Raw genomic sequence first — 14,225 nt, 5'->3', positions numbered from 1 at the left:
CATTCTGGCTTGCCATATACCCATCCTTGTAAAGTCGTGGTTATATCAACTTAAACATGTCAGTTGCCGTAATGATCTAAAATGAGTTTTTAAGGGGAATCCAACCCAAACAAGTGGAATGCCTCTGGCCGTCTCACCTGCATCACGCGATTCAATATAGCAGCAGTGCTGATTTTGAAAACTACTATAACTCGCACAAGATGTTCAGTGATACTTGGTTACTCTTATTTCCACGTTTTATGAACTAGACCAATACACTTATAGAGATATGATGGCAATTCAACAAATACCCCCAACGTGGCCAAAGTTCTTTGACCTTACATGACCTTTGACCTTGATCATGTGACCTGAAACTCGCACAGGATGTTCAGTGATACTTGATTACTATTATGTCCAAGTTTTATGAACTAGACCAACACACTTTCAAATTTATGGCTGTAATTCAACAAATACCCCAATTTGGCCAAAGTTCATTGACCCTAAATGACCTTTGACCTTGATCATGTGACCTGAAACTTGCACAGGATGTTCAGTAATACTTGATTACTATTATGTCCAAGTTTCATGAATCAGATCCATAAACTTTCAAAGTTATGATGGTAATTCAACAGATACCCCCAATTCGGCCAAAGTTCATTGACCCTAAATGACCTTTGACCTTGGTCATGTGACGTGAAACTCATGCAGGATGTTCAGTGACACTTGATTAACCTTATGTATAAGTTTCATGAACTAGGTCCATATATTTTCTAAGTTATGATGACATTTCAAAAACTTAACCTTAGGTTAAGATTTTGATGTTGATTCCCCCAACATGGTCTAAGTTCATTGACCCTAAATGACCTTTGACCTTGGTCATGTGACATGAAACTCAGGCAGGATGTTCAGTAATACTTGATTAACCTTATGGCCAAGTTTCATGAACTAGGTCCATATACTTTCTAAGTTATGCTGTCATTTCAAAAACTTAACCTCAGGTTAAGATTTGGTGTTGACGCCGCCGTCGCCGCCGCCGCCGTCGCCGCCGCCGTCGGAAAAGCGGCGCCTATAGTCTCACTCTGCTATGCAGGTGAGACAATAAAAACTTGTTTTTAGAGGAAAATGAAAAATCAGACAAGTTGATAGGTGAAAGTTTGAACAATATCGGACAAACAATACGAAAGTTGTGAATTTTCAAAAGTTGTAAACATTGGTAATCACTATACCCATGGAGACTACAAATTGGCCGCATATGGGATGTCATAGTGATGTAAGGCAAGGACTACTCTTCCATGTACTCCAGTACATAAAATGGCTAAAATGTCTTTTTTTTCAAAAGTTTTACTTCAAATCATATTTTTATTTCATGAGGACATGAAACAAAATACTACCAGGGTTATATTTAGATTACTGCCCCAGGGGAATGGGTACCTAGGAGAAAACAAATCCCTGATAATTAAGTACATGGCCTATGGGAAAGTTGTCCTTGCCCCTTGTCATAAGTTACTTACCCAGTTGCCAATGTGAAATCTTCATAGTCTTAGGGATCGCAATTTTAAAGGAGCCATAGCTTTCTTATTGCTTGTCCGATTTCTTTCAAACTTTCACAAATCTGTTTTATTTAATTTTCTGCTTTCCATCACAACATTTTACGACCGAGGCTGGATTCCCCTTTAACAGAATCCAACAAAATTACCACCAAAGGGTGTAAGAGTAGACAACATATATGCCAAATGATCCTTGTAGAAAATGTGCAATTTACAAAACACACCAAAAAAAAAAACAAGCATGGCATTCCAGCCAAACATCAGGATTTTTTCAAAGCAAAAATAATAATACACTGTCCCACGTGGGCTTATCTGTGTTGGTGACCTTCATTGTGGACAATTTCAGCTTCATAGCTTTCACAATTTCACAGAGTTACTTACATGTAAATAAAGCAGATATACCGTATATGTAGATCTACTATCATATGGTGACAACTGACCTTGATTTAAAATAATTTCTCATGAAATTATTGTTTGTTGCAACTACAGGTTTGACAACCATCTTGTATTAAATATTAATTAAAGTAGTCGCACTAAACACCGATTTTGTGTGAAAGTCTGTAAAACCATGACTTTTTGTTACTACATCATTGTAGATCTCGATCGAATACAGTAACCTTAACTGAACTTTGTGAATTCATGAAAGCTGATAAACAATCACTATGAAGATCATAAACACAGATAAATACATGTGGGACAGTGTATTGTTATTGTTTGGAAAAAGACCCAACAATTTCATGCTTACTTTGCTAATTTATCAGCAATTGCACAATGTCCTCCAGAATCCTTTGGCATTTATTTTTTTTATTTATAAAGACAGACACTGGGGTGGTCATTTGGTTGGATTCTGTATAAATTCATTTCAATATTTTTATCAAAAGTGATATTTATCTTTAAACACCCACCCTCTGTTTCCTTTAGTTGAAGGACAAGTCCACCCCAACAAAAACTTGATTTGAATAATAAGAGAAAAATTCAACAAGCATAACACTGAAAATTTCATCAAAATCGGATGTAAAATAAGAAAGTAATGACTTTTAAAGTTTCGCTTCATTTCACAAAACAGTTATATGCACATCTCGGATGGTATGCAAATGAGGGAACTGATGACATCACTCACTCACTATTTCTTTTGTATTTTATTATATGAAATATGAAATATTTTGGTTTTCTCGTCATTGTCATGTGAAATGAAGTTTCATTCCTCCCTGAAGACGTGGAATTCCAATATTTTAACATTTCGTGCTTCAGGCAAGGAGGTCCTAATCATCAAATTCGTAAAAATTGAAATATTGAGTAATACAAACAATAAAAAACAAAAGAAATAGTGAGTGAGTGACATCATCGACTCTCTCATTTGGATGTAACTGGCTCGTTCATATAACTATTTTGTTAAAAATAAGCGAAACTTTGAAATGTCATAACTTTCTTATTTTACATCCAATTTTGATGAAATTTTCAGCATTGTGCTTGTCTGATTTTTCTCTATTGATTCAAATCAACATTTTTCTGAGGTGGACTTGGCCTTTAAGGGATCAAGCAATATTCAATGGAACCAAATTTTTGTTGTTCTGTCTATTTCCTTCACGCACTCACCCTTGATCTGTGACCACGGCAAAGGCAAGAGATTACTCTAAGAGCTGCTACTACTAATTCAGTATCCTCCGACATCATGATCTTCTTCATCCGTTCGACACCGTTCTCACCGAATATCCTCTCTGCCCCCGCCGGCTCTCTGGCAAGGACAATTAGATTATTGGCTGCCTGAAATAAGACAATAACAATAGAAAGTTTTATTGCGATTCATTAAATATAATCTCAACTATAAAGGAAAGCCAGTGATACCGTATCATAATTGGAAAATACATGTAGCACTGAAAACGGACATATTTAAGCTTGTCAACATGCACTCATCAGAGTTACCGTAAAATAGCAATGAATGGAATGCTAGAACCAAACGATATACATATATATATATATATATATATATATATATATAAAAGAACAGAGAAAGACTGTAGATGCTGAATTGTAAGCTGCGATTCTTCATCTCATGTAGATGGCACACACATTTTTCCTTTGTAAGCAAAGATACATGAACAAACACACATCTACAGAACATTATCCATGGACTACCATTATTCTACACGATGAATAATGTGGTTAAAGGCTTTCAATTATCAAGAATCGATTTGAAATTACCAGATTCCTTAAAGAAACCCGGATGAACGAAAATGAGTGTCATAGCACATTCATTAAAAAAGGACAGGGTCATTATTATATCAAGGTCTGTTTCAGAGCAAGGGCCTGTTTTGTTAAATTTGTTACAATAACAAACTTACAAGAACAGTTTTAAAGCTGCTGAAAGCATTCCATTTGATTGTCTGATCATAAACTGGTTATACATGTAGATACTGTGCATGTGATATTATTACAGAAAATCTTGATGAAAAAAACCACAGTGCCCCCCCCCCCCCCCGCCCTAAAAAAATGAATAAAGTAAATAATTATGAACAAATACATGAATAAATCATGCAAAATAATCTTTTTTTTAAATGATCATGGTAAAATTTCAAGCAACTTGCGCAAAGACACTTCATAAAACAAATTTATTCCATTACATTGAACACATAGGGTGTCATAGATTTGGAAAAAAAAAACATGTGATCTAAACTGATTCACACATCTCTGGCCAAGTAAAACAAGTTGTTGAGTATTCCATATTGCCTTTATCTCTATCTCTGATTGGTTAATGGGACTTTTTCATTAAAATTTGTATTATTGATATTGTCCAACAGATGTTATAAGCTACTAGAAATCCTGGCATCTGATTGGCTAAGAGCAGATTGGTTAATAGTGAAATCACTGACAAAATTCTGCATGAAATTCTCCCCTTTGTCTGTGGTGACCTTGATAACAACTTACCTCTCTCCTCTTATCGAGGCTTGCCGATTCATCAGCGACAATTGTGAACATCTGGTCTACTTTGCTGTTGGTTGAAGTCATTGATTTCACCTGGTGATTGAAATGAAGATAATCAATCATTGTATCGTTAGGCCAGTGAGTAGGTCTAAAGGCCACTGCACACCTTACGATTGCTCTGCAGCCCGACTTTGAATTTAATGCTAATAATAAACCATGGAATATCTTATGTGTTATGTTCTAAATTATTGTACGAATACCTATATTCAAAACTGTGAAAATGCTAGAATAAAAGCTTATTTCATCTAGTCAAAATGACGTCATAGCAATCATACGATTGGCTATGATTTGAAAATAATTTGGTCTTTACTCCAAAATAAAGGCTTGCAATCATCCAAAATTGTAATATTAGTATTCTTTCAGTTATTTCGAACCTCAAATAAAAAGATACTTTTCATTCACATTTTCAGAAAATGAGCAAAATATGATTTGTTTTAAAATCGGATCATTGACCAGTTTGTATAAAGGTGTGCGGTGGCCTTACAAGATTTGTTAGGGAAAAGTGAGATGTCCAACATTCCATCTGTCCTAGGGCTGCACCTTTAGCAAGTGTAAGCAACCCTCTGCTAGCTCCCACCCCAAGTATGTCCTTGATATTCCCTCCCATCAATTAATTGGTGTACTGATGTTCCCAGGGCAAACTTGTCAAGCTCTGGTTTATAAATAATACATGTATAACTCAGGCTTTTTTGAAGAGTAATATATCTACAAATCAGAGGGAACAGAATATGAGCCTTGACTCAGATTAAAAGAACAACCCAGATGTTCATATAATCATCTGTCATGTCTACATCTCTTAGGGAAAAGGATAAGATCCAAGATCTTGCCATCTGATCACCTCTTCTAAAGGATGTAGACATGACCAGATCCAAGATCTTGCCATCTGATCAATTCTTCTAAAAGATGTAAACATGACGAGATCCAGTATCTTGTCATCTGATCATCTCTCTCACAGGATGTAGACATGAAGAGATCTAAGATCTTGTCATCTGATCATCTCTCCATGGGATGTAGACATGACGAGATCTGAGATCTCGTCATCTTATCCTTTTCCCTAAGAGATGTAGACATGACGAGATGATTATATGAACATCTGGTTGGCACTTTTAAGCTTCCATAGATTACAATGAAAACATGTTATCAATGTTGGCTCAGAAGACAGTGAAATGATTTTGATGCATTTTCAAAAATACAATAAATAAACTTACCTTTTCTTTGATGAGGACATTCATTCTTGCTAGCATGGCTTTGACAGATTTGTTGTTTGGATCCATATGATTGAGTTGCATGGCTGATTTGAAGGCCTCCTCTATCTGACCGAGAGCTTCCAAGGCTTGACACTTTCTGAACATGGCTTTGAAGTCTCCAGGAGTGAGGTCTAATGCTGAATCAATGAAATGTTCAAATCAATGTTGGAGTGCTGCCCCAAAGCCAGTACTGTATTGATATGTCCCTCCCATTTTCAGAACATGTACATTCTACTTCAAACCACTCTAGAGGGCATTGGGACCTCAATAGACAATGAGGTGGGAAAAAAGCTGCCAGAGTAGTCAGAATCAATCAATTCAATCAATATTTTTGTGATATCTAAACTGCAATAAACAATAACTAATTTCACTCAAACAAGTTCATACCGGTAATTAAAAGATAAAATCACTATAGACTATTCACCCCACCGACAAGCCTCGACATCACCATTGTGTGAATTGTGTATTGCCGCGGGTGCCGACACTCTACAAAAGCACCACCCTGTATATGCACTGACATTGTCGCCTACGAGGTCAATACTGATATGTCTTGACCTCACTGGTACTAGGAGTGCTTCACACTAGGGGGAGAGAGCAGCAAATATAGATTAATGTATTGCAAAAAGACATCGGTGCCATGGTGATAGTTTCCCTCACGAATGCCATTCACCATCAAGAAGCCTAATCATCCACATGTCCATAGTACTGGCTACCAAAATAGATGTGAAATATAGAATGAGAAATAGATACCTGCTTGTGCATCTTGGGCAGCTTGTTCAAAGTTCTCTAGCTTGAGATGGCATGCTGCTCTGTTCTTAAAGAAGACTGCTTGGTCTGTCTTTGGTAAATCAATGCCGACACTGAGGGCCTTGGTGTAGGAAACTATGGCTTCATCATACTTCTCATCCTTGTAGAACTTGTTCCCTTCTTCCTTGAACTGAACAGCTTCTGAATTCTGTACCATCAATTGAATAAAATGACAACAATCAATGTCAGTTTTGAACTGCTATAGCAACCGGAGTACATACAAGGGGGCAACAGCCATCCCCCACCCCCATACAATACAATTACCATGAACAAAAAAATAAACAATGAAAAAAAAAATTGAATTGAAGATCTGTCACAAAATGTTCATTTCAAAAGGGTATGTTTTGCTTACTATTAGAAATTTCCCCAACTATACCCCATTTGGACAACCAACCGTTTATACATGTTGACTTGTATAACCATCACGAAGCAGGAAATCATACATGTCCATTACAACCTTTGTAGCAAGGCCATACATAGGAATTTGTCAGCCCAACATATATGTTCACATGCTGGGGTAAATCCATAAAGAGATTCATCTCATTGGTAATGTTGTAATAAATTAGATTTTCTTATTTTTACCTGATTCACCTTCTGGTTTTTGCAGGGTTCTTCAGACTAGCGCTGACTCACTGTACATTGGGTGGATTGAGTAGATCGAGTACCGGTAGTGCAACAGCCCAAGAGAATGGGAATCTTCACAGGAGATGATTAGTTTTGTCCAGCTTCTCCGTTCATTCTCTCGGACTGTCGCACTGCCGATACTAAATCTACACCCATCTACGGCGTGTGAGCGCTAGTTTGAAGAAGCCGGCAGAAACCAGTATATGAAAGCTAACGAGGTAAAGTCCAAATCGATTGTGGAAAGATAAAATCTATTCAATATTTCCCCAGTTGAGATTGTATTGAGAATGAACCAGTGAAAAAGTGCTGGCGCCTTGGGGCCGTTCCATAAAGCTGTTCCTAAACTTTAACTTTTTAAAAGCGACTTTAAGAACGACTGGTGATCCTTTCTTGTGGTAAATGGTATAAACTTTGTTACACCAAAATGTTCATTGGCTGGTTTAGCGCATAAGAAAGGTTCACCAGTCGTTATTTAAATCGCTCTTCACTTTATACGAAAAGCTTTATGAAACATCCCCCCCCCCCCCCTCGGTGTGGAGAGAAAGCTCATTATTGAGAGAATATTAAAGGCAAATGACTTTGTAGGACATACATGTATAAAGCACGGTCTTTAAAATTTAATACTGATGGTGAAGATGACAAAAAGGAGGGGGGGGGGGGAAGGAAGGACAATGATGACTTGGATGACCAGTTTGAATGCATGGATCACAGAGAGAGATGTGGATCAGTAGGAGGTGGAACTGAGTCAAACAGTTAGGAACAAAAATTTGTGGTACAACATGATCTCCTACGTCTCCAGATAGGAGCGGAGTGATTTTAAACAGTATTTAAACTTGGATTCACATTCGAACAATAATACAGCTTATTTAGATGGCTAATAAAGTTATTTCTTCACTCAAAAGTTTGGTCAAGGAAGGGGGGGTTGAATTTTAACTGACCATCTCCCTCTCTCTGAAAAATTGGAAAGGAAAATATATCCAAAATCACCCAGGATTTTTGCCAGTGTCTGAAATCCCTTCTTGGTGAAACAAATTCAAGCGAAAGATTTTCTTATTATTTTATGATTTATCAGATCCCACACAGTTCACTTGCAAAACTAAGTAGACCTCTCATACTCATTATCATGCAAAAATAGAGGACACTTTTCACAATCAACTGCCTAAATCTGCAAAATTTGATAAGCTTTATTAAACACTGCAGTAAATGGGGAATGAGGGGGGGGGGGCTCTTTTTTATGGCCAGGTGTCATGAGGTCACCCACCAAAAAGGGCGGTGCTGTTAATACATATTTTGGTTGATTTGTAGAGTCATTCCTATTTTCAAAAGCAAAGCAACTATACCAACGAATTTGGTCTAATTTTCAAGCTGAATTCATAGGCTGTAATAACGTAGAAAGTTTCATTGCTCGAGGATAAATGGAACTTGAGTTACACGTCTTTAAAGACAGAGCAGTTAGGGGTGGTGCTGGAAGTGGTGTTGCCTGTACAGAGTAACTGGGGATTCTCAATATTTTGTGATGCTCACTATTTGGGGTAAAACATTTATATTTTTTGTGAAGACTTGACTTCCAATTACAATTTGGTATAAAATCAAAGCTGGGACATTCTTCATCAGTGTTGAATTATTGAAAAATAAGTTTGGCAAAGAAGAAGAAAAAAAATGGAAAAAGTTTTTTCACAATTCTTCAATATTGACACATACATGTATTTTCTTCAGTTATTCTTATTTTTTAATGTACTGCAGCTTTTGTGTAAAAAACAGAAAATGTGATTTCTACTATTCTGTAGAATGAAAGCACTGGTTTTGTTACAGATCTTATAGGTCAATGACACATGTCAGAGACATTCAGACCGATATGAGGAATCTTAGAAATATCATTTAGTCTTTATTATCATCATTTCTTTTAAATTGTTTAATACCTTAAATCAGAATTAGAAACACCCACCATGTAATTTTATTTCAGGCAATAATAGCATACACAATATATAAATTTCTTTATTTTTCAAAAACAAATTGCAAAGTTCTGGGGCGGTATTCTGAGGTCATTTTATCTTTAAAATATTTTATTTTATCTCTTAAAATGAAATTGGTATTCTGAGATGACATTTTATCTCTCAGATAAAATTTGAAATTTTATCTTGCAAATAATGTTTATCTTGCGTATCTATGACGATACGCAATACAGAGCAGTGAGTGGCTGCGTAGACGTACCCATCGCGTAACTGGGTATTGCAACGCGGATGATGTGCTTGCGCCCAAGTTACTTTGAAGAAAAAATAAAAATAAACTTAAAAGAGGGTGGGGCTATTTTATCTCCGCGACGTTGATTTCACCAATATTTCTAGGTGAATTAACCCCAAATATTGACATGAAAATGAAGAAAAATTAAATATTTATTGAGAATACCACCTAAACGTTATTCCTGTACAATCAGAAAGTATTTCATAAGGCTTGTCTTGACTAATATTGTCTTTGAAATGATGCTTGAAAAGATGCAATATAGACTTTGAAAAAGGATGAGAGTATTGTCCTCTTTGTTAAAAAGAAATCTCTATAAAGATGCGCAAGCGTATAGTGCAAGCGTATTTGAAGTCAATAAATTGACGCAATCTCACTCCTTTGCCACACCTCCTGGCGGAATGGATTTCAATTGGTTGAGTGACACAAGAGAGCTATAAAAGCGCGTTTCTAATTGGATATTGATTAAAAAGTAGGTGTGTCTTACAGAGATAAAATGAAGATAAAATTGTTCTCAGAATACCAATTCGGAGAGATTTTGTATTTTATCTCACTGATTTTAACGGAGATAAAATATTTTATTTTATCTGAGATAAAATGGATCTCAGAATACCACCCCAGGTTTATAATTTTAAAGTTCTTTCTTTACCTTAAACCCAATAAAATTATACATTGTTAGAAAGGTCTGACTATAATAGATGTACTATACAGAAATATTATATTATAGGGGGATATGTAAATTATTCTGATCACAAATATAAGATTTAAATAATTGTTAATATCTTTATATTCAAGGCTCGACATTAACGGTGGCCCGGGGCCACCAGAAATTCACCTCGGGCAACCATTATTGAAAAAATATTAAGTTTTGGTGGCCCGAATCGGGCAACCAATAATTTTCAGAATAGCGCAATTTTTCTCCCCATTTTGCACGCATTTATCAACTTTCTACAGTTCAAATTGCAAGCCAGTTCGTCATGCGCCCTTTTTGGTGATCTACACACAAACACACACACAAAGTTGGCCTACCGCTATAGCATTAAGTAGCTTTTATCCAGCCGGCCGCGCTGGCCGGCTGGCGTGAGCTTTGCATGCTTGAAGCAGCTGTGCGTTAGCAGCCTATTCAGACTCAGGGAGCTGCAATACGAAATGTTGCTGCCAAGAAATCTTCCACAGAACTGTGAAAATCCAAGTCAAAGTCACATTTTACACCAATGAAATCCCCTTCTACAGACCTTTTTGCTAAAATCTGGTGTATCCTGATTATTTGCAAGCATTAAAAAGAGGAATCATGACCTCTCTTTTGACTAAAAAAGACCGATTTCCAAATGAAAATAATACACATAAAAACACATAGGTGAGTACATCACAGTCCCACGTGTGCATTTGTATGAATGTTGTTACTTGGTTTCTTTCGAAGCTGTGTCTTTTCCGGTCTTTTCTAGCCAAAAATAAACAAACAGTTACTTTCTTTCTTGTTCATAAATGACTTCTTAAACAACTCTTGAGAAAGTAAATACTTTGGGAAGGCATTTCATTAATATGAAATGTGAATTTTTCCAACATTTTGGCAAATAGAGGGAAGGAATTTTCTCACACTTTTTTTGCCGTTTTTTTACTTTCTTTCATTTTTTTTTACTGTGGTTAAACCATTTATACCCATTTATTCATTTTTAATGTTTTTCTTTATTTTTTTCGGGCCACCAAACTTTAATATCGGGCCACCAAAAACAATTATTTATAGGTTTTGGTGGCCCGAACGGGCCACCACCAAAAAAAGTTAATGTGGAGCCTTGTTATATTCAACACAATATAACTGCCTTACATCTTATGTTATTTCTGAGTGCATATATGGGTTCACTGACCAATTTCCTTTCAGAAAATATATAGTTTTACTATCATAGGGTGTAAATAAGGACTTTTGAATTTAAAAAGGCAATGTAAAACTAAAAGCAAATATCACCATGTAATGCAGAATTAATAGATACATACAAAGAACTTTACATAAACTAAGATAATTTTAAAATCAAACAAGAAAATAATACAGGGTTCGATCCCTGGCCCCGACACCTGTGCCCATGAGCAAGGCATTTAATCTACAATGCTCTTTTATCCTGCTTTCAAATAAATGGAAATGCTACATGCATTATTGGTAACTAGGTGTGCACTTGTTTAAAAAAAAAAAAAAAAAAAAAGTAATCCTTACATTCAGGTTATCTCATTCATCAACATATTATTATTACTTATTATTTGTACTGCGCTTTTCCCATTAGGCCCAAAGAAAGCGCTTACAATGAATTAATTAATTGTAGTTTTAAAAACTACAAAGTACGAAAGAGATGAGTTTTTAAAGACTTTTTGAAAATTGCTAATGTTGGAGACTGTCTAATTATTAGTGGCAGGTCGTTCCAGGATTTTGAAGCCGACAACATATTAACAAGTTAAAAATGATTAATAATTAACATTGCACTATAGCTATATGATCACAGCATTTATTTTACAAAATAATAAGCACATTCTGAGTACTGACATGTCACAATCCTTATAGGCCTAAAAAATAAATAACTATAGAGCCTATGAAAAATTAGGGGAAAAGTAGGTTTTCAGGGTCCCGACTGTTTCATGTTTTCCAGTCAATCTGCCAAATTGTCAGATCTGATACAATGCTCCTTGAATTAAATTGGCTGTGAAGCGCAGTTCTGGCTAGCTATGCACGCTGATGTTGCAATTTTGCACATTCATACAATTAAATTCAACAATCGTAATAATTAGTTTTCTCCACTTACTTCATATTGGAGAAGATAATAAATGGCAAAAGTTCTTGGACAACATCTATATAATATAATAATTATTTGTATCATTTGTGCAATATGAAAATCTTGATTCAAAGAAAATAACATGAAAACAATTGTCATTATTATTCCCCAAAAATTAATTCAGCGTGCAAAGAAAAAAAAAGTTTTTGTGTGAGAATTTTTGAATGACAAAAGACATTGGAAACTGCATATATCTAGAGGTCTATATGGCTCATCACACTCGCACATTGTGCAAAATACGATGCAAGTGATATTAATGCATATTTAAAGTTTGATGATAAAAAAGTTGACTGGTCTATAATATCATTTAAAGACATCAAGTACTGAAGTAGATTATTCACTTAACACAATGATGAATAATATATGCATTCATAACAGTACCATCACATGTACACATGTTGTTTACATAGGGTATCAAGATAGCCCAGCCCATCCCAATGACCCAATCCCAACAACACACAACCAGCATGTGTGTATGGTATGCCAAGAATGTCATTGTGCTTCTGCAGCTGCAGTGCAGTTTACCAGTTTCCAGAATGTTCATCCTCATTTGACTTTTGAGATTTGTCATCTTCACAGCAATCAACATAGAAATGAAACAAATCACAAATATCAATACAATGCATGTCCAGTAAATTTCATATACGTTTCACACTAACATTGAAGGTGTTTACAAAGAACATAATATGCAACGAATCATTTTCATGCGTGTATTTCGGAAACCCAGTGCAGCAGTGCGGTGGAGATTATATCAGCGGATCAACAAGAGACGCTACACGGGAAACTTCAGGCGTAGATCTACTACCGTATCTAGTAGGAGAACGACCTTGCCATTCCTCGGTAACAAAACGGAATCACAATCACATTCAATTGACAATGGTTATTGAAACACACATATTCTGAATAAAAAAGAAGTTCTGATCTTACCATATCATCTGACATGATTTGAGTTGACTAGGACCCTTATTCACGTTATCACGTAGATTTCAAACTTTCCTCATCAGTATTGACTGACTGCTCCGTACGTTCAGTACCACGGTAAATGCATGTGCAAGCATACTATGATAATGACAACCTCGCTTCCAGCACTACGCCTATGCCTCGACATGCTCCCCATTATTTGTTTCCAAAATCTGTACACAAATAGTATTTTGTTGTACGGTGCCCAGTGCCGTAAATCCGGTCTGTCGAGGGGGGGGGGGGGGGGGCGGGGGTGGTGGCCGGGCAGATGATACCATTGGCCTAGCTACTGGTGATGAATTTCCATTTCTTTCAGAGAGTTAGAGCTAGTTCTACGGGGGTAATGAAATACGTGCATGTAAACTTTGCTGATGACAAATGACGCTATTACGAAATTTGTCGAATTGATGGCGGGATGTTATTATTTTCGTTTTTTGTTGTTCTTTTGTGACATGCATTTCCCTGGGGCCTGGGAAGCAGCGATACTGCGTCTATAGGAAGCACCCCCGGGAATTCTTGTATATAGGTGACAAAATGGAGAAATGTAACCAAATCGACCTACATTTTGTAAAGAAACCCCTTTTTTTTTGCTTGTCAAATTTCTCGGGACCAAATTGACTTTCGTTTTATATTTCTCTGGACCAAAACGACCCCCCCCCCCGTTTTTTTGTTGTTTTTTTTTGCTCGGTAATGAAACCTTCTTTTTTTTCTCGTCATTTTTGTTGTAGTAAAACTAGTTTTTTGCTTGCGTGCATGTCAAATTTACATCAACATCCCCTGTGTAAAAAAATCGTTCCCAGGGCTCTGCTACTTTGCTTGACTGCCTTTTATATGACCTTGACCTACACTTTATTGGACATAACACAACACTTTCGGATATGTACTGACTTCTTAGCATAAACAATACACCCCAGTTTCCATTTGCATCATTGGAAAATGATGACCTCTTTTGCGAGTTGAGACCTCAGGATACTGTACTTAGAAACCCAATGAATCCTTCATTTTATGATAATTTTGTTACTAAT

At 36.2% G+C, this 14,225-nt stretch overlaps 1 protein-coding gene across 1 annotated transcript in view; it reads right to left on the bottom strand.

Annotated features, from left to right (window-relative positions):
* LOC129260381 (protein unc-45 homolog B-like) overlaps nt 1-13,368 on the bottom strand; it is a 29,746-nt gene extending 16,378 nt beyond the window's left edge. Inside the window, exons 1-5 of the mRNA XM_054898371.2 lie at nt 13,168-13,368; nt 6,506-6,710; nt 5,717-5,892; nt 4,452-4,541; nt 3,123-3,290 (exon numbers count right to left, since the gene is read on the bottom strand). Coding sequence (XP_054754346.2) covers nt 3,123-3,290; nt 4,452-4,541; nt 5,717-5,892; nt 6,506-6,710; nt 13,168-13,182 — 654 coding nt within the window. The 5' untranslated portion in view covers nt 13,183-13,368. The remainder of the gene's footprint in view (nt 1-3,122; nt 3,291-4,451; nt 4,542-5,716; nt 5,893-6,505; nt 6,711-13,167) is intronic.
* Nucleotides 13,369-14,225: the final 857 nt, after the last annotated feature.

The sequence above is a fragment of the Lytechinus pictus genome, chromosome 1, assembly GCF_037042905.1.
Source record: "Lytechinus pictus isolate F3 Inbred chromosome 1, Lp3.0, whole genome shotgun sequence".
Classification (NCBI taxonomy): domain Eukaryota; kingdom Metazoa; phylum Echinodermata; class Echinoidea; order Temnopleuroida; family Toxopneustidae; genus Lytechinus; species Lytechinus pictus.
The sequence above is the reverse complement of the archived record's forward strand: the minus strand, read 5'-3'. Positions and strand labels throughout refer to the sequence as shown.